This window comes from Parasteatoda tepidariorum, chromosome 5 (assembly GCF_982258835.1).
Source record: "Parasteatoda tepidariorum strain Cologne lab strain chromosome 5, Ptep-v5.0, whole genome shotgun sequence".
NCBI classification, from domain to species: Eukaryota; Metazoa; Arthropoda; class Arachnida; order Araneae; family Theridiidae; genus Parasteatoda; species Parasteatoda tepidariorum.
In genome coordinates, this window is record NC_141759.1 from 38337375 (window position 1) to 38358738 (window position 21364).

The 21364-nt window shown below is 36.6% G+C and overlaps 1 protein-coding gene across 1 annotated transcript; it reads right to left on the reverse strand.

Moving 5' to 3' along the window:
• Window positions 1-71: 71 nt before the first annotated feature.
• LOC147808930 (ribonucleoside-diphosphate reductase subunit M2 B-like) lies at window positions 72-1622 on the reverse strand. Its single transcript, XM_087165231.1, has one exon. The coding sequence runs from the start codon at window positions 1620-1622 to the stop codon at window positions 72-74; it is 1551 nt and encodes a 516-aa protein (XP_087021357.1).
• Window positions 1623-21364: the final 19742 nt, after the last annotated feature.

Below are 21364 nucleotides of genomic sequence, written 5' to 3' on the forward strand. Positions count from 1 at the left end.
TTTTTTTTTTTTTTTTTTTTTTTTTTTTTTTTTTTTTTTAAATCTAAAAAAAATTTGATAACGTGTTGCTCTTAAAAATCCTCTTCCAAAGAAAACTCGTGACTCTTTGAGAGCACTCCACACTTTTGATACTCTCCCACCCGCTTTTCAAAAAAATTGGTCTTTCCCTCCAAACTGATATTTTCCATAAAATCAAATGGATTTTCCTTTTTGTAAAACTTGTCACATCCCAAGTCCACCATCAAACGATCTGCTACAAACTCAATGTATTGATTCATCAATATGCAATTCATCCCAATGAGGCTGACTGGTAGAGCTTCTGTTAAAAACTTTTGCTCGATGGACACTGCATCTGTTATGATTTGCAAAATTTCCTCTTGTGTGGGTTTCTCTTGCAAATACTTGTTGAACAAGAGGCACGCAAAATCACAGTGCAATCCCTCGTCTCGACTGATGAGCTCGTTGCTAAAGGATAAACCAGGTAAAAGACCACGCTTTTTTATCCAAAAGATGGCTGCAAAGGACCCGGAGAAAAAAATTCCCTCCACGGCCGCAAATGCTACCAGACGATGGGCAAAGGAGGGATGCCGTATCCAGTTTAATGCCCAATCGGCTTTTGCTTTCACGCAGGGCATTTTTTCAATGGCGTGAAATAATGTATTTTTTTCTTTGGGATCCCGAACGAGTGTCTCAATCAATTCGCTGTACATTTCTGAATGAATATTTTCCATGGCAATTTGAAATCCGTAAAAACATCTGGCTTCCGTGATTTGTACTTCTGTCGCAAAGCGCTCCACCAAATTTTCCACGACGATACCATCGCTTGCCGCAAAAAAGGCCAACACATGTGAGAGGAAATGACGCTCATCAGGTTTTAAATTATCCCAATCTGCTAAATCTTTGGATAAATCCACCTCTCCTACTGTCCAAAAAGAGGCTTGAGCTTTTTTGTACATGTCCCAAATGTCTGGGTATTCTATCGGGAATGTCACGAAGCGATCCGGATTGGGTTCCAGTAGCGGTTCTACATACAAGAAAGGTTTGCGGGACTTTGGGACTAGTTTTAAAAGATTAGAAACAAAATCTTTGTGTTTTCTAATGACTTCCGTTGCCACTGAAATGTTGAATTCGTTAAAATTTTCAGTATCCCAAAAATCCACGTCTCGATATTGATAGAAATTTGGATCCAAATCCTTCAGCACATCCAACTTTTTGCGCTCAGCCTCTTGAAAAAAATTGTTGTAGGTTTCGAGTGTATCGTATCGCTCCAATTCAAACTTGCGCCCTCTTTTTCTCATTCTTTTGTATCCCGCTTCAACAGCTTTCGGTGATCCAGCAATGGATGAACCATAATCCAAAATGAGTACGTGATCTACACCCAAATGCTTCAAGCGCTTCCTGTAATATCTTTCCAAAGGTCTCCAATCCAATAGACCGTCTGAAAATTGAATACAAGATAGCAAGGGACACCTGGAAGTGATGATGGTCCAGTTGGATGCGCAGGTTTTTTGCAGGGTGGATACCTTTGCTTGCAGTCGAGCAGCAAAATTTTCCAAGACCAAGTAGTTGCGTAACGTGTCATTGTTTGAGTCGTGAAAGAAATCTGGGTCAGTCTCTATCATGTCGACACAATCATCTATGTAACCATCAACCGTTGGATAAGAAAAAATTTTCATAACGGTAGTTTTGCCGATACCTACAAAGGAGGCTTGAATCTCTACAAGTATTTTGACCATGTCCGTCAGCAGTAATAATTTGATTCAAGCAAGAAACCACATTTTAAATAATCAAAAAAAAAAAAAAAAAAAAAAAAAAAAAAAAAAAAAAAAAAAAAAAAAAAAAAAAATTTTTTTTTTTTTTTTTTTTTTTTTTTTTTTTTTTTTTTTTTTTTTAATTGAAGAAATAACTGTACTAAAATTTTTCTTGTCTTCTTGGAGCATTTGTTTCGTTGATTATTCTTGTTTTCCATTATTACCATATCTAAGGCTTATTGCGTGTTCGGATGGAATTTCAAAATAACAGCTATCGTTATTGCGATCTCCACTCATCTGTATAAACTCCAGTTCAGCTAATAAGTCACCTTTGGATATTTCTACCTTCTCCTTATCTGAATAATTAACTAAAACCACTAAAAGCCGACTATGACTGTCTAAAGGCCGAACATACTTGCTTGATTCATTAAAAATGTCAGCTAACACACGTACTGTTTGATCCAACCATAGTTCTGGACTTGGACGAGGTATCACAAAACTAAATCTTGGTAAGAATTCCACGTTTTCTTTTATGATTACGTATTTTGATTGTAAAGGTTCAAGTACTATATCCTCTGAGCAAAACAGCTTGTGTTCGATTGCAACACGTGATTCTGTTACTAGATTCATCATGACATTTGAGCTATGATTCTTGATGATATTTGAAAGTGTGAAGCTTCAAGCAAGTCGCAGCAACTTAAGTAGTCACAAAAAAAAAAAAAAAAAAAAAAAAAAAAAAAAAAAAAAAAAAAAAAAAAAAAAAATTTTTTTTTTTTTTTTTTTTTTTTTTTTTTTTTTTTTTTTTTTTTTTTTTTTTTTTTTTTTTTCATACATTGTTGCTACTCAATAATTTCATCAATTGCTCTCGTCCAACTTGTTGCCAATTTTCCTCACAAGACGCATAGACTTGACCCAACTCATTTAAAATTTCTGTCGTTACTTTTCTAACGTCGGTAAAATATTCCGCATTTCTATGTAAAAATGTTTCGGCCCACACTTTGACTCGATGTGTTTGCATCGCAATTTCATCGTTGAGCATGAGGCTCTGCAATTCCCGAGTGTACAGTTGCAACAATGCCAAAAAAACGACGCAGCCTGAATCCGTTCCACCCAAACTACTTAGTTCGGGTTTGTTATCCAACCATTTATACATTTCGCGTACAGATCGAGCGTGCGAACGATAGTCGCGACGCATGCTATTTGGATGTATCATTGCCAACAAGTAAGTTTTCAAATCTTTTGATTCAAGTCCGTCAAACCCGTCTACTGCCAATAAACGATACATGTCACGGTTGCCCACGTCATGACTTGTTGTATTTTGACTTAACCACTGTTTGAACAATACGCACCAATCCGCTTCATCAGAGGGCAAGAGCTTTAAATTTTTTCTCTTTACGCCTTTTGAGAGTATCGACACCAATTCTTCGCGAACCAGTCCATCGTGAAAATCTTCCAAATCATTGTCAAGATGTAACCATTTAGCGACTTGCTTCAACACATCCCATCGATGTTTTCGAATCGTTTGCCGTCCCAGGAAACAGTGACGCGCCACTTCTTGGTGCAACAACCTCTTCAAAACGTTATGAGAGGAGCCAGTCTCGAAAAGTTTCTGGTGAAACTGTTTTAAATGGTTTGTGCTCTGGCCAAATTTTGTTGATAATCCAGGTTGGCGCAACAACCGTTTGTGTGTCATAGGTTTTTTGAAAGAGCTTTTGAACGATTCTGGATGAGACATCTTGGGCAATGCGTCCGAAATGATTCAATTCTCTTTGAACAAAAATATCTGCGTATTCCACTCGAACACAAAGTCTGGTAAATTGTTTAATAAACCACACCAATGGTTTGTTTCGTAAAGACAAATGGCGTTGCAAGTCTTGTTCAACGTTAAAGTTTTTGGTTGTCTTCATCAAAATGACGTATTTGCAAGCATCGGGAGACACGTCAGCTCTTGTATTTACTAGTTTTGCATTATGCCATTGATCAAATGATGTTTCCATGAAAAAAGACAATGATGCAGCGTAGTGGTAGAAGGTTTACTGTAGATCAAATCAATGACATTCGAAAAAGAGTAAAAACCTTGAGACACGTTGATGAAATGGCTCTATTGGTGTATTTATTGCTCGAAACTAAACTAAAAATGAACGATTTGCTGACGTGGTTCAACACGGATAAAACTAAACGTATGGAATTTTTGAAAATGCATCCAGAGTGTATGGCCGACTATGCTCGTGCACCCAGACTCTTTCCTAAAACACACCAAGGGTACTTGAAGCAATGGAGTAGAAAATGTCTCGAGTGGTACGGTGTTCAAAGGGCAACGTTTGAAATGTTGAAACGTTCAATATCGTTCTATACTGCAAGCTGATGAGGATGAGTTGTCAGAGCTTTAGAAAATTTTCATGCGTTTAAAGTATCAAGACTCACCGCCTGCCTTTAACAGACAACTTAGGAAAAAAAAAAAAAAAAAAAAAAAAAAAAAAAAAAAAAAAAAAAAAAAAAAAAAAAAAAATTCTGAATTAGGAAAAAAAAAAAAAAAAAAAAAAAAAAAAAAAAAAAAAAAAAAAATAAAAAAAAAAATTTTTTTTTTTTTTTTTTTTTTTTTTTTTTTTTTTTTTTTTTTTTTTTTTTTTTTTTTTTACAAGGTTATTGACGTTTAAGCTTCAGCCAATATTTTATAAGGTTGAGAGCTTCAAGAAATTCTAAAGTTGAGACCTTCAATAAATTTTAAAGTTGGGAGTTTTAAGAAATTCTAAAGTTGCGAGAAAAAGTTGCAAATTCTAAATTTGTGTGAAAAGATGACAACATGGATTTATAAACATTTTTTTATTTTTTTCACAAGCGTAATACAAAATTATTTTCATAATAATAATAATAATATATATTAAATGCGAGCATACTACAAAAATAAACACTCACATTCGATGTGGGATCGGTTCCATTCCCAAATGCAAAAATTTTGAAATGCCTTTCGTCACGGCAATCCACCTGTGACATTCTGCCCTCGAGCAATATACACACCTGCTCGAGTCTATGGTGGCATCTGGTTTCAATACCACCGCTTTTAGTTCCCTGGCTGGATGATAGGGGGGTAGCCTCGCCAATACTTCACCCCATTTTGATTTGGTGATGGCGTCCGTGTGGATCAAAAAACGGACCCGCATGTCGTAGAGTTTCTCCAACAGATGCTGAGGGTGCATGGGTCCATCCATGACGTCATATACGTAACCGTTGGTCAGGGTGTGTCCGTCTTTTCGAATGCACAGCACGGCAAAGGTCTGTGAATGCCGCCCTGTATAATGAGTCTTTCGCCTACGTTCGTAGCCGTCTCGACGATAGTTATGACTCGTCTCCTCGAAGGCTGGCGGGGGAGAGTGAGAACGCACGTCGTTGATGGTGCTGGGCTTGGCAGGTGGGGCAGACGTTTTGACAGTCTTCGAGGCCTTAGAGTCCACTGGTGTCTGGCTCGAGGTGCTGGACTTGGCAGGTGGGGCAGACGTTTTGACAGTCCTCGGGTCCACGGGTGTCTGGCTCGAAGTGCTGGACTTGGCAGGTGGGGCAGACGTTTTGACAGTCCTCGAGGCTTTAGAGTCCACGGGTGTCTGGCTCGAGGTGTTAGAGTCTACGGGTGGAACAGAGATGAGACAGGTGGGAAGCCTGGACCTGGAGATGGGTGATTTCACTCTTTTGGGTGGATTGGAGAGGCGAGGTGGAGAGGTGGAGATTCGCTTCAATCGGGATCTATATTCAGAGGCCGAGACCAAGGGTATTCTGGCAGGATGAGCACAAGAGGGGGCCACTTGGACGATGGAGCGTGGAGTGGGTTTCAGTGTGTTGGCAGGTGGTGAGGCCACAGGCATGGGTGGCGACATGGGTTCAAAGAGCTGAGGCTCAGGTGAGGGAGGCAACGGAGAAATCAGCTTCACCTGGCCAATATCCATAGAAGTGGGTGTCGGAGGTGATGGAGGAGGCACCGACTGGAAATTCAATTCGGTCAAATCGTCTTCGTCAGAGGAGGAAGACGACGAGGAAGACGACGAGTCAAAGTCCGAAGAGTCAGCCATGGATAGAAGAGCAGAGAGAACTGGCAAAGGCAAAGCACTGGCTCTGAATGATCCGAAGGCTCAGAAGGCTCTACCTTATATACTGCTCAGGCAAAAAAAAAAAAAAAAAAAAAAAAAAAAAAAAAAAAAAAAAAAAAAAAAAAAAAAAAAAAAAAAAAAAAAATTTTTTTTTTTTTTTTTTTTTTTTTTTTTTTTTTTTTTTTTTTTTTTTTTTTTAAACGTTGGATATTTAAGTCGAGCATCGAGTCGATACTCTAAATTTTTTTTGCTCGACTTAAATATCCAACGTTTAAATTTTTTTTTTTTTTTTTTTTTTTTTTTTTTTTTTTTTTTTTTTTTTTTTTTTTTTTTTTCCTACGTTGTTGTGTAACACGTAGCTCGTCTAAAGTGTTGAGAGGTTTTTTAATTTTTTCATCATTCAACTTTGCAAGTTGTGAGAGCTTCAAAAAAATCAGATTCTAAACATTTTGTTACATTACTCCAAACGAAATAAAGCAAAGATGAATCTTCCGAGGTACAGCACGTTGTATAGCAATTTTCATGGTTATACGGAAGCCAAAAATGAAGGAGATTTGATTGTGTTAAATTTTGCAGATGCGAAATTTGATCCTTGGTCCGTGTTGCATTTGTATCGATACGATACCATCTGTAGAAATACAACAAAACCTTTTGCTCAAGCACTCAAAGTGTTTTTCAATACAGAAGATCCCATCACTGTCGTGTGCCAAAATAATACTTGGAGCGCTCTCTTGGGTAATTCCAAGACCATTATGCCAATGCCTGAGGAATCTGCTACATTTCAAATGTATGCCACCCCTTACTTTGTAAGCGATCCCGCTCTTGTCGCCGAATACATGCGAGGAATATCTCATCAAGCGTCAGATATTATATTTTCTTACAAAAACTGCGTTGTCTATTTGGATAAGGAGGATTTACCGTATCCCGGTGGAAACTATTTTGGAAATTGCAGACCGTGTACAAATGCCATGTATCGCATTTGCATTTTGAGTAAGGAACCATCCCAACACGTATTGTCAGTTGCTGAAGAATGGCGCAGCAAACAGAATCTGGGTATTGAAACTCGATTGTATTTGACCAAAGATAAAATTACAGATGCAAAATTGATTCCCTTTCAAGTTGTTGAAAGACCTTATTTACCAGAAGAGAGGGCTGTCGGAACCGGGGCGATACAAAAACGCTTGTCCATAAACAGGCCCCACCTTATCATACAAGACATTTTAAATTCGTATCACCGTAATCATGTCGTCACTCTCCAAGGAAAACCTTCAGATGACGTTTTGCAGCGATTGGGCGTTATTGTGGAATGGCCATTTCGCATTACGTATGAAGGAACGCGAGCCCATTCACAGGAACCCAACGAATTTGTGGCGTTATCTGTAAATGGTCAATTGCCTAAACGTATTTTGTACGTCCGATATCCATATGACGTGTATACAGAATTTCATGAAGTTCCCACCACCGCGTGGACACCCATTTATTATGTCCCGACATTTTTAAAATTACCACCCAATACAGAAAAAGTGAGCGTAGACTCGACGGTGCTGGGATACGCGTACAATGGAGGATTTTTCTGTTTTAGCTTCCCGATTTTGGAGGGACGCCCTGCGTTAGAATCGCAACGAGGCATTCAATACATTTTTCAAACTGCGACACTCACGGATGAATTTCAAGTGATGGAATCGTTTCGATTTGATCACGCACACGCAGTCAACAAAGGTATTCAAAAGGGTGTAGCGTATCCATCGTGGTGCCTCACAAAATCCGACACTGTACTTCCTTCCAAAGTTCAAATGCCAAAGTTGGTGATGGAGTGGTTGAATTTGTTTCGGCACAGCAAAAGCAATTTTGTCGATGTCAAAATGGTTCCAATGGCGTTAACATTAGTTCAGCACAAAGTTTGCTTTCAAACAAAAATTACAACCCCTCATAAAAAGGAGGGTTACGTGTACATGTTGAGTGATGACGACATTGAGCTGCAGATGGGTCAAAACGAGACAAATTACATCAACAGTAATCGTGTATCTAGAGGAGATGAAAAGACTTTGGAGGAACAGAGTACATGTGTGATAAGTTGATTTTCAAGTCGAGCGAGTTTCAAGAAATTCTAAAGTTGAGGTCTTGACGAAATTCTAAAGTTGTGAGTTTAGAGAAATTCTAAAGTTGCGATTTGAGGGCTTGAAGAAATTGTGACGATTCTGAGATTATCAAGACTCAACGCGTGGCTTTAACAAACAACGTTAAAAAAAAAAAAAAAAAAAAAAAAAAAAAAAAAAAAAAAAAAAAAAAAAAAAAAAAAAAAAAAAAAAAAAAAAAAAATTTTTTTTTTTTTTTTTTTTTTTTTTTTTTTTTTTTTTTTTTTTTTTTTTTTTTTTTTTACAATGTTAATTTCTTATTTTTCAACAGACGATGAGGTGCAACAATTAGATGGGTATGATTCCTGGTTCCTTTCAGCAAAAAATCCACAGCCACCCAATTCAAATGAGGGTTGATTAGCAAAACCAAAAAGTATAACAATTCCAATCGAGTCACTTCATAGAGCATTGTATTTTCTCTCGCCCAGGTTTTGGCCAAGTCTTCAATGATTGTGACAATTTCATCCCTTCGTGAACATTGAATGGCCATTTCCCCATTAAATCGAATGTCTAATTTGACAAAAAGAGGTTGATTAATTAAAAAATACAAGTATCCGCAATCATTTTTGTTTTTCAAAAGATGTTCGATATACGTCTTGGCCATTTGCTGTACCGTAGGACATTTGACCAGCTCTAGTGTTATTCTTTTGGTAAATGGTTGCATTGTTTTACATGTTGGGATTTCTTTCTCAATGTCCATCCTGTGTCGTTTGCGCATGAGCTGAATCAATTGATCGTTTGGTAAATCCAATTGTCTCAGCTGTGGAATCATATCGCTCTTGTCTTTTTATAAATTTTCCACGCTATCCACAACACTATAAGCGCTGTCGTGATTCCCGCTGCCCAATAGAGTAACGGTACCAAATAAGCCACCCAATTCCAAGCCCCCAACGTTAAACCTTGAGCATAATGGGCCAACGCTTCTCCAATCGTGGGTCGACGGCATTCCATTTCTTGACCAGGCAAACAATTATAAAATTGACAATCGCATAATTTACAGCACGACTTTTCCTTGTCTTCGTCGAAATTTAAACAAGGATCACCTTGCACGGTTTGCGAGCAGAATGAAAGCTCATCCACTGGATCCGGTTGACAACAACTGAGGTCTTTCACTTTACACACAGAGTTTTCGGATTTTAAAAAACAACCCGAATTGGATTGAATGTAATCGTTGATGGCCGACACGCCAACACCCACCACAGTGGCAGCAGTGACCGCCACCAAACCTTTTTTGGTAAACACTTTGGAAATGACGCGACGCAGTGAATCATTCTTACTCACAAAAGATCGTAAGTGCTTTACATTTTTTACCGTCCCCCTAAACCCTTTGAAGCTTTTTCCTATTTTGGGGCGCTTAAACACCCATTTTTTCCAAGCGGCCATTGCTTGATTTTCAAAGTAAACAAAGTAAGGAAATGGAATCAACTGCTTGCCTTTTGAGTGGAGGAAATACCTTTTGCACTGGACGTAAGAACAGTCACTTGAACAACCTCTTGTGTGCCAAACATTTGAAAGAATATTACGGACTCGAAATATATGCGCATTGCATAGAAAAGCCTACTTCTTATAATTTTACGGGTTGGGTTTTGAAGCCATGCGATGGAATCATTTTTAAACGAAACGAAGTCATTATCCCCGTGCAAAGTTTCATCGATAAAACGTATCGAAATAAAAATGATGCAAATACGCCAGCGCTGACTAATAAGGAAAAAACGTATTCCATGAATCACGTATTGGACAAATTTATGCGAAGAGCAACTGACAAGACTCAAGTCGTTAAAGGTGATCGGAAAACATTCGAAATGCTTCGAAATTTATCCGAAGTATCTAAAAACGTAAACCTTAACCCTAACACAGCTTGTGAACTGGATCCAGTCAACATTGGTTATATCCGATCGAAAATGACAGTATCGGAAACGTTTATTGAAAATCATGCCAACAAGGAGCATATGAATGGAATTGTATTAACCACGGATAAACGAATGAGTCTCATGGAAGCACAAGATTTGTCTCTATGCCTTAAATACTTTCTCAGTAGATTTGAAACCTCCCAACACATTGTACAGGATTTAAATTCAAAAACGTTGGAGGTGGACAATACAAGCTACAGTTGTGCGTATATTGAAGGTATTGGTGTTGTGGCCAGCAATGATGTTGAGTGTAGTGCCCCGCTCGTCATTTTCGGATCTTCCAGAGGAGTTCACGAAGTTGGGGCAGCATCCGACTTGGGATTTTATGCGGAAAATGTTATCGTGTATCCCAAAGAAGTTGTAAACCAAAAAGTCTCGAAAAATATGATTAATCAACAAAATGCATTGCGTAGAACAATAATTGCTGGACGTGCCTATTAAATACATACTCGAAAAAAAAAAAAAAAAAAAGAAAAAAAAAAAAAAAAAAAAAAAAAAAAAAAAAAAAAAAAAATTTTTTTTTTTTTTTTTTTTTTTTTTTTTTTTTTTTTTTTTTTTTTTTTTTTTATATTGATATGTACGTTTAGCAATAGGCAGTTTTTTTAGTTGAAATCAATAACTTCTTCTTCCACGACAACGCACTCAGGTTTCTCCATTTTCATCATTTTGCACGAGTACACATCAATTATCCCGTCGTCATCATCGTTGTCCAAAGCTCTTTTCTGAGAAGCATCTTGTGGTACGTCAGGCTTAGGTTCCCAAAAAACGTCTCCCAAAAATACTTTCGATTCTTTTAAATTAGATTCTGGAAAGGCAATCATTTTCAACACGTTGCCACCAAGACGAACACATTTATCCTGGCTTTCCTTTAACGTATAAAAATATCGGATATTAAATTCCAATTTGAGAATAGCGATAAATGTTCCCTCAAACATTTGCGATATTTGAGTATCAAATCGATTCAGAACCCTACGCCCATCATAGATGGCTGTTTTCACGATACAACTATGAAAGTTGTTTAATTTTAAATGTGCGCCTTTACTAATCATTTCTTCTCTGGCATCATTGCAGTACTTGCAAAACATGCTGCATGCACCAAAATTTAATTTGCTCGTGTCTGAAAACTTTACATTTTCCACATCGCTGTTCATCGCTGCACTCAATACGTTCAAAATGGGACACTCTTTTAAATTAATGGCGAAATACTTGCTGTCACTGCGTTTTGAATCCTTGTCGTACGAACGATAGACAGAGCATTGTCCAACTAGAATCACTTTAACGGATTCGTTGTTCAAGTTTTGAACGCGAAATTGTTGGTTGTATGAAACTTTTGCAGGACCATAAAGAGATCTGGCATCGGTTTGTAATCTCTGGTAAAATGAGTCGTTTTCCAATACTTGCTTCCAGTCTTGTGTTGTGAGATTTAAGGCATCGCCTTCGGCAGCCAACTCCTTAATCTGCTCGGACAAGGTTTCATTTTTCAAAACTCGAGCGATGAGAGAACTGTAATCTTCCATGTCTTGATTTGGTTGGTTTTAGTTGTGAGTGAAAATTGTTTCGAGGCAACCGAGCTTTTAAACACGACATCGTAAAAAAAAAAAAAAAAAAAAAAAAAAAAAAAAAAAAAAAAAAAAAAAAAAAAAAAAAAAAAAAATTTTTTTTTTTTTTTTTTTTTTTTTTTTTTTTTTTTTTTTTTTTTTTTTTTTACACTGTTGTAAACGTTTGAGCTTGAGTCAATATTGCATGAGGTTGAGAGTTTCAATAATTTTTTTTAAAGTTGGGGCCTTCAACAAATTCTAAAGTGAGGGCTTCAAGAAATTCTACAGCTGCAAGTTGGAGGGCTCCAAGAAATTCTAAAGTTGCGAGCTCCAAGAAATTCTAAAAGCTGGAGGGCCTTGCGAGCTGGAGGGCTTCAAGAAATTCTGACGAGTCTGAGATCAACAATACTTGACGTTTGACTTTTACATACAACGAAAAAAAAAAAAAAAAAAAAAAAAAAAAAAAAAAAAAAAAAAAAAAAAAAAAAAAAAAAAAAAAATTTTTTTTTTTTTTTTTTTTTTTTTTTTTTTTTTTTTTTTTTTTTTTTTTTTTTTTTTTTTTTTTTTTTTTTAACTAGGGCATTGACGTTTGAGCTTGAGCCAATATTGAATAAGGTTGAGAGCTTCAAGAAATTCTAAAGTTGGGAGTTCCAAGAAATTCTAAAGTTGCGAGTTGGAGGGCTTCAAGAAATTCTGACGAGTCCGAGATACGTTCTTGATAGACTGTGGCTCAACACTTTTTTAATTTCTACTGCGACGTTTGACTTTCACATACAACGTAAAAAAAAAAAAAAAAAAAAAAAAAAAAAAAAAAAAAAAAAAAAAAAAAAATTTTTTTTTTTTTTTTTTTTTTTTTTTTTTTTTTTTTTTTTTTTTTTTTTTTTTTTTTTTTTTTTTACAATATTTGTATGTTTGAGCTCTCGAGCCAATATTGTCTAAGGTTGACAGCTCCCGGAAATTCTAAAGTTGAGACCTTCGACAAATTCTAAAGTTGAGACCTTCGACAAATTCTAAAGTTGAGACCTTTGACAAATTCTAAAGTAGGTCAGGTAACGGGTCTCGATAATCTCAACTCGTGAGAATTTATTTTTCATTTAAACAAACTCAATTTTTTTCTTCCAGGTCTTGATTTTTCCACGGGAGGAATTATCTTTTCAATCGTTGATCCTCCCCATTTTCTTTTATTCAATATACTATGTATTTGATCTTGTGTGTTTCCCGTCATACGATCAGTCCTCTCACGCAAGACACGACCATCCGATATAGAAACCTCGTAAATGTGGCCGTTTATCAATGCATCTTCTTCCAATGATTTGAACCGATGCTGAGGAATGTAAAAGTATCCATCGTTGTACATGACATCCAAAGAATGGTTTTCTTTTACTTTAAAAACATTATCGCTTTCCGTATCATGGATAATATAGCCGTCTGTATTGAAATCTGGTTCGGGTAACTGAAATGCTGAAAAATAATATTTTTGCGCGCGATACCCTTTAGGCAAAGAGATACTTGGCAAATACTCCAAAAAAATGTTTCTCTTGCACCAAGGGGCTACCAAATGTCCACGGACTTGATACACATCCAGCAAAATAATTGTGTGACCCAAGTTTTCTGCAGAGAATACAATTCCGTCATCAATTGTGATGCCCTTGCGGAGTTTTTGCAATCCACCTTCCCATTTTTCTACAATGCGATCCGAATAGCTATATACCATTCCAAACGTACCATCCCATTTATGAGCCACCAAATGGGTATCAGAGTAGATGAGATCAGGAATGCACGTCACTGGTTTTCGGGACATGTGTTCATCTAATGTGTAGGTCGGGTGTGGAAAACCGCGTAAATAATTATAGATTTTTTGATATTTTGTTAAACATGATAACAACTGCTCTCCGGGAATGGATTCAAGGGATTTTTTAAACACACCATACTCCCATTCAAATACTAACCGAAACATTCCATCGATTGCTTGAAACGTGTAAATTTGGGCACAATCATCCAATTTTAAAACACGTCGCTTTTCGATCCGAAACGGACATTGAAAATTGCCCACTGCATCCAGAAATGTCTTGTGATTCTCCATATTCCATTCTTCATATGGGATTTCCTTAGAATGTATCCATCTGAACCATAAACGATCGTGATAAACCATTTTTGTATTTAAAATTGTTTTGATTTCAAGAGCTCTGTCACGAAACCGAAAATGGGGTTTTATATAATAGACTGGGCGAGTCACGACAGAGCCAAGCCATTCAGACGCAATGTGATTTAAAATATAGTCGAGACTAGAACTGTTTTGAACGACCAATCGAAATTCGTATTCATGCATTGTATAATGCGTGGAATTGTTCTGAAAGATACAGCAGCCAATTCAATCGGTGCTGAATAACAAAATATATGCTTCCCAAGTACAAAATCAGAATGAATACTCCCCAATAAATATTTTTCCAAACGATATGAAGGATTGCTGGTATGGATACTGCTGGAACCGCAACGAGAACCAATACAATCTGGGCCAGTTGTTTTTCACTAGAACCAAATGATTCCTTTACACGATCTGCATCATCCGCGGCCAATATGTTTTCAATTCTCTGTGTTAGAGTAGTACTGGACATTTCTTGTTTCGTCTTTACCTTTTAACAAGGTTTAAAAAAAAAAAAAAAAAAAAAAAAAAAAAAAAAAAAAAAAAAAAAAAAAAAAAAAAAAAAAAAAAAAAATATTTTTTTTTTTTTTTTTTTTTTTTTTTTTTTTTTTTTTTTTTTTTTTTTTTTTTTATCTGATTGTTGTCTGTTGCCTCACAACACCAAATGGCGGTGGTTGCGTGCTGCGATTCATAAACATACGTATGCTCAGACCAAGACCTACAATCAATAATCCCATTATAATGAGTAGGGTCACCACCAACCAATTGTTTGTTGAAACTGGTGTTGTTGGTTTCACAGGAGGACCTCTTATGACGGGAGGGTTGTTTTGAGCTGGAGGGTTGTTTTGAGCTGGAGGGTTGTTTTGAGCAGGAGGGTTGTTTTGAGCAGGAGGGTTGTTTTGAACTGGAGGGTTGTTTTGAGCTGGAGGATTGTTTTGAGCTGGAAGTTGTGCATTTTTAATAAAAGGTATTGTATTATATTTTTTCTTGGGTACCCTTGGACTACTAGTATGTTGGACCTTTGTTAAATAATCGACATATCCTTTGTGTTTGCGATATAATCTCCCAATGATATTAACTTCATTCACTTGGGGATTGATACCTGTATTTATATAGGGTTTGTTGTCGAAAGATGGGACGATCACGTACCCATCGTTCGTTTTGGGATATCCCAATGGAAAAAGTGTTTGGATAGTAGGACCCGGTGTCGAGAAATCCTTAGTATATTCGTTATTGTATTCATCTACAGGATATCCGATAGCGTCTCCAAATACTCGAGCATACGTTTGGTTTAAAATGACTTCCTTTCTGTCCAAAGACAACTCATCTGTTTTGATCCGGGGGTAAATTTCCTTGCCGTCGGACCGTTTCGCGTATCGGTCAATGTCTTTACCATTCATACGTGTGACATCACTCTCTGTAGTTGGATCTGTAATGTAAAACTCGTTCCCGTCTTTGTCTTTTGGAAATATAACTTTTCCATGTTTGGTGAGGGCATAAATGTAGTTGCCATTTTTCAATCTTGCAAACGACATAATGGTTGGGTAAAACTCATCTCCGTTCGCCTTTCGGGCGTACACCTCGTCACCTCTTTTGTTTGTTGCTATGTTGTCCATGTAATATTCATCGCCGTTGCTGTTTTTTGGATAAACGGGTTTACCGTTGTGACACAAAGGGTAAATTATAAGACGATTTATATCCATAATCCATTCATTGTCGACCACAAATTGACACCCTTTTCTATATTTTGGATAAAATGGAGCTCCTGTGCTCATTGTGGCGTATTCGGGACGTTTATTATCCCTAAAGACATACTGATCACCATTACGAAGTTTTGGATAAAATTCATTTCCCAAGCGATCGCGAGCATATTTAAACGATCCGGTACTCGTTTTGAGGAGTATTTCAGGCGTCGGGTAATATTCGTCATTGGAGGCAGTTTTCGCGTAATACGCTTCACCTCCGCGCTTGGCAAACACAGAATTCTCACTTGTCTCATCAATATCATCACTAGTGGGATAAAGCTCACGTCCATCCAGGCTTTTTGTATAGCTTTCGTTGCCAAATGCATCCACGATAAAATATCTAATGTCGTTTTCGTGATCTTCGGACATGTCGGAATCCCCCATTTGAACGTCAGGCTGTGTGTACATTGTACTTGATTTATCAGATTAATGCAGAGTCGCACCTGTAGGCTTCAAACCTTTATAATACCTTGGATACATGGCTACACCTTTTTCATCGACTGCATAATAACCGTTCAAATTGTCTTTAGCGGGTACTTCTTTCCAAACACGAAAAATGTAATACTCGCTTCCGTTGGCTTTTTTAGGATAAATCTCCTTTCCAGACAAATTGCGCGCATAGTAGTACTCATCGTTATTTTTAGGCGCTACTTCGAGATTATGAGAATCTTTGGCATAGATTGGATTTCCCAAGGCATCACGCGCATAGTGTTCCACACCACCGATTTCAAGGTAAGTTTCATCGCCATTTTCATCTTTAGGATACAAGGGTTGTTTGGATGTCAAGTCGAATGGATACACGATTAAATCGTCTTTGGTAAACAAATATTGCGGAATTCCATCTACGTTTTTTGGAATGTATTCAACTGTACGCAATATTCCATCGACTATAGATTGATAGGAGGGATAACAGTTAAATTTTTCATTTAAAATTAAAAATGGGAGATGAAAGGGATTAGGGAAATAAATGCCTTCTGTATCGATAGTCGCGTAACGCACAACCATCGGTATGATGGTTGATTCAAAATGTTCATCTGGTTCATGCGCCGTGTCCATCGGGGGCAGTGCAGGTGTATCTTTTGATGGATTCAAAGAATTTTCAATTTTGTTTGTGGGGACAGGTGTTTCTTCGAAAGGAGTTGCAGTGTCATCGGCTGGTGGTTCGAATGAAGAATTTGCAGTATCACTGGCTGGTGGTTCGACGGAAGGATTTGCAGTGTCCTCGGCTGGTGGTTCTTTAGAAGAATTTACAGTATCACTGGCTGGTGGTTCAACGGAAGGATTTGCAGTGTCATCGACTGGTGGTTCTTTAGAAGAATTTGCAGTATCACTGGCTGGTGGTTCGACGGAAGGATTTGCAGTGTCATCGACTGGTGGATTTTCGGAAGGATTTGCAGTGTCATCGGCAGGTGGTTCTTTAGAAGAATTTGTAGTATCACTGGCTGGTGGTTCAACGGAAGGATTTGCTGGTGGATTTTCGGAAGGATTTGCAGTGTTATCGGCAGGTGGTTCTTTAGAAGAATTTGTAGTATCACTGGCTGGTGGTTCAACGGAAGGATTTGCTGGTGGATTTTCGGAAGGATTTGCAGTGTCATCGGCAGGTGGTTCTTTAGAAGAATTTGCAGTATCACTGGCTGGTAAATCTTCAAAAGAATTTGCTGGTGGATTTTCGGAAGAATTTGTGGAGTCATTTGCCGGTAGTTCTTTGGAAGAGTTTTCAGTTTCATCCATTGGTTCTTCCTCAGAAGTATTTGGCGCGTCATTTGCTAATGGTTCTCCCGAAGAATTTGCAGTTTCATTTATTGGTGGTTCTTCAGAAGGGTTTCCAGCGTCAGGTTCTTCGGAAGGGTTTCCAGCGTCATTAGCTGATGGTTCTTCAGAAGGGTTTTCAGTGTCGTCCATTGGATCTTCTCCATTTGAACGACGCTTTTTTGGAGCAGGAATCGCAAAAGTGGAATAATCATCGCTTTTTACTTCGAGTTCATCAGGTTCTATCATGAGTGGTCTACGGCGATGTTTCGCATTGTCAAAAGCTATATCGGGATTCATCACCGGAATGATTGAATTTGGAACGTCATGCCATACTTTACCTCCGACCATACCTAATTCGGAATCATTGGGGACAGCCTCAAGTCTCTCCAATCTAGCCTTTCGACGTCGCTTTAGAATGGGTTGACTTTGATCACGTCCAATATTCATACCTTTATTTATGTTTAAGAAAGATGATTGTGATACTGTTATGTGTGATTATGGTTTTTGTTGGCTGGAATCATCGGTTTTATAGAGCCTATATAAACCTTTCATGGTATACATTATACAAAAACGTTATGCCTAAAGAGTGGCGATTGTATATGATTCAAGAAAAACCTCTGGGATGGATCGTTTAATCATCGGCACGTTGATGGCTACAGCTGCTTATACGACAGGCGTTATTACGTTATGCATGCTAATAACAAGAAAGTGGTATTTATTGCTATTTTTTATCATAAATATATTAATATTTATTTTTTTCTTCTTCAGCTACATCAAAAAGTGGTTGTTTTTGGAATGGTTTAGTGATGTATTTGATCTGTGTTATTGGTTTTGCAAAGCGAGACAATGGTGGCAGACTCCTTAACTCTCATGAGCTTAAGAAATTTTTTTTCGTAGACTGAATTAAGAAAATTTTGATGAGCTGAGATGATCTAAGACTCGACGCTAGTAAGTAGTGAGGGCTCCATAAATTTCGATGAGCTGAGATTATCGAGACTCAACGGCTGACTGAAATTATTCATGATACAACATTTGTAAGTTGTAAGGGCTTTGGAAAGTTTTGCTGAGCCTAGATATTGAAGACTCCACTGTCGCAAGTTGTGAAGGTTCCAAACAAGGCTATGGACGTTTGAGCTTGAGCCAATATTGTATAAGATTGAGAGCTTCAAGAAATTCTAAAGTTGCGAGTTGGAGGGCTTCAAGAAATTCTGACGAGACTGAGATCATCAAGACTCAACGTCTGACTTTAACCTACGACGTTAAAAAAAAAAAAAAAAAAAAAAAAAAAAAAAAAAAAAAAAAAAAAAAAAAAAAAAAAAAAAAAAAAAAAATTTTTTTTTTTTTTTTTTTTTTTTTTTTTTTTTTTTTTTTTTTTTTTTTTTTTTTTTTTTTTTTACGAAGCTTCTGACGTTTGAACTTGGACCAGTATTATCTAAAGTTGTGAGCTCCAAGAAATTCTAAAGTTGTGAGCTCCGAGAGATTCTAAAGTTGCGAGGCCCCTGAAATTCTAAAGTTGCGAGGCCCCAGAAATTCTAAAGTTGCGAGGCCCCAGAAATTCTAAAGTTGCAAGTTGGAGGGCTTCAAGAAATTCTGACGATACTGAGATCATCAAGACTCAACGTCTGACTTTAACATGCAACGTAAAAAAAAAAAAAAAAAAAAAAAAAAAAAAAAAAAAAAAAAAAAAAAAAAAAAAAAAAAAAAATTTTTTTTTTTTTTTTTTTTTTTTTTTTTTTTTTTTTTTTTTTTTTTTTAACGAAGCTATTGACGTTTGAACTTGGACCAGTATTATCTAAAGTTGTGAGCTCCAAGAAATTCTAAAGTTGTGAGCTCCGAGAAATTCTAAAGTTGTGAGCTCCGAGAAATTCTAAAGTTGTGAGCTCCGAGAAATTCTAAAGTTGTGAGCTCCGAGAAATTCTAAAGTTGTGAGCTCCGAGAAATTCTAAAGTTGTGAGCTCCGAGAAATTCTAAAGTTGTGAGCTCCGAGAAATTCTAAAGTTGTGAGGCCCCAGAAATTCTAAAGTTGTGAGCTCCGAGAAATTCTAAAGTTGCGAGGCCCCAGAAATTCTAAAGTTGCGAGTTGGAGGGCTTCAAGAAATTCTGATAAGACTGAGATCATCAAGACTCAACGTCTGACTTTAACCAACAACGTCAAAAAAAAAAAAAAAAAAAAAAAAAAAAAAAAAAAAAAAAAAAAAAAAAAAAAAAAAAAAAATTTTTTTTTTTTTTTTTTTTTTTTTTTTTTTTTTTTTTTTTTTTTTTTTTTTTTAACGAAGCTATTGACGTTTGAACTTGGACCAGTATTATCTAAAGTTGCGAGGCCCCTGAAATTCTAAAGTTGCGAGGCCCCAGAAATTCTAAAGTTGCGAGGCCCCAGAAATTCTAAAGTTGCGAGGCCCCAGAAATTCTAAAGTTGTAAGTTGGAGGGCTTCAAGAAATTCTAACGAGACTGAGATCATCAAGACTCAACGTCTGACTTTAACATGCAACGTCAAAAAAAAAAAAAAAAAAAAAAAAAAAAAAAAAAAAAAAAAAAAAAAAAAAAAATTGTTTTTTTTTTTTTTTTTTTTTTTTTTTTTTTTTTTTTTTTTTTTTTTTTTTTTTTTTACTTTGTCGTTTGAACTTCCATCAATTCATTACTGGCTGTTTCGACAAATCCATGTTCCATTGCTACACGGTCAATATACTCAACCGTTTTCTTGAAATTTTGTTCGAGTAAAGTTTCAAGATTTGGATAAACGTCATCGCCACGCTTAATCAATTGCATTATGTCAGTTTCATCATCAATTATAGTCTTTAAATCATATCGGACGTAGTAAAGCAAAAGTTGAAAAATTGCACTTGCTCTTGATTTAACATCTATTTCGCTTAAACGTTTCAATTTTTCTCGTATTTCGAGCAATAAATCCTGTGGAATTGAGGGAATGCGTTTCCATTTAAAGTGTGAATACAATGAAAACACGTTTTGATAAAATATTATAAACAATTGGGTCAATTGAGCCACGGTAATTTTGCTATTTTCAACAGCATCATATTTCTTTTGCAATCGTTCAAATTCCATTCTCCAATTTTCATTTTTTATTTCCTCATCTGCTTCCATGCGCTTGCGTTTTCCTTTTACCTCTGGCTTTAAATTTGAAAAGTTTTCATTTAAGTGAGTAATTTCTTTTCGTAAGTTTTTAACTTCCAACGTCAAGTTTGAATGTTCGCGTCGCAAATTAACATTATCCTTCTCTACTATTTTAATGTGTTCTTGTAGTTTGCTGGCACCAGGATACTGTACACTCGTATAAATTTTTAATTGTTCGTGGTTAAGTTCCTTTTCACTTTGTAGAGCTCTTATTTCCATGTTCTTTTTGTCGATGTTTTCGTTTAGCATATCGATATCCCGACGCAATTTTGAAACAGATTCGGAAACTGATCTCTCGTTTATTTTTTGCGTCAGTGTTTTTTCCGCGTCACGTAATTTTTGCAATTCCTCAAACATTGCTTTTTGCGCACTAGTGTTTTTCTCATTCGTTTCTTGGAGAGTAACGTTTTCTTGAGTCAATTTTTCGAGAGCGGTTTTACAATTGTCAAATTCAATGTCTTTTGCCTTTAAATACTTTTTGTCGTTTTCCCTTTCTTGGGTCAAATTTTTTATATCCTCATTCATTGTTTTGAGATTGTCATTACATTTTTTAATTTCATCGTTTTTCTTTTTTATTTGCCCCTTTAGCTTTTCGTTTTCTTGGGCCCAGTTTTGTGTTTTGTCATTTTTTGTTTTGAGATCGAAATTACATTTCTCAATTTCCTTGGTTTTCGCTTCTATTTGCTCTTGCAACTCTTTCAGTTTTTGGAGATGAGTATCGGTCAAATTCTGCAGTTGATCGCTTCCTTCTTTCTCGAGTTTTTCCTTTTCTCGTTTTAAAGTCTCATCGAATTGTGATTGCAATGATGCTACTGCTTGTGTCAACCCTTCCTTTTCTACAGTCAAAATATTTACAGTTTCAGTCAAACCCTGTATTTTCCGACCTTGTGCTTCAATGGTTGCCCAATGTTCAACAATTTTTTCTTGTTTAATTTCATTTTCCTCTTTTAATGCAGAGAGAGATTCAACTATGGAATCTTCACACACTTGCATTTTTTCCGTTTCCAATTCTTGCGATAGTTTGATGTTGTCTGCTTTCAAATTGCTTACAGTGGTATTCAATTGACTGATATTGTTTCTCAGCGACGCAATGTTATTATTAAGTTGTTCAATTTCATTACTACAGTCGTCATATTGTGTTTTCAATTCCTTTTCCTTGGCGTTTTTAGCGTTTTCGAGTT

Bases quoted from the DNA above. Each gene is read 5' to 3' on its own strand.
- LOC147808930 (XM_087165231.1), bottom strand. From the start codon at position 1,622: ATGATAGAGACTGACCCAGATTTCTTTCACGACTCAAACAATGACACG.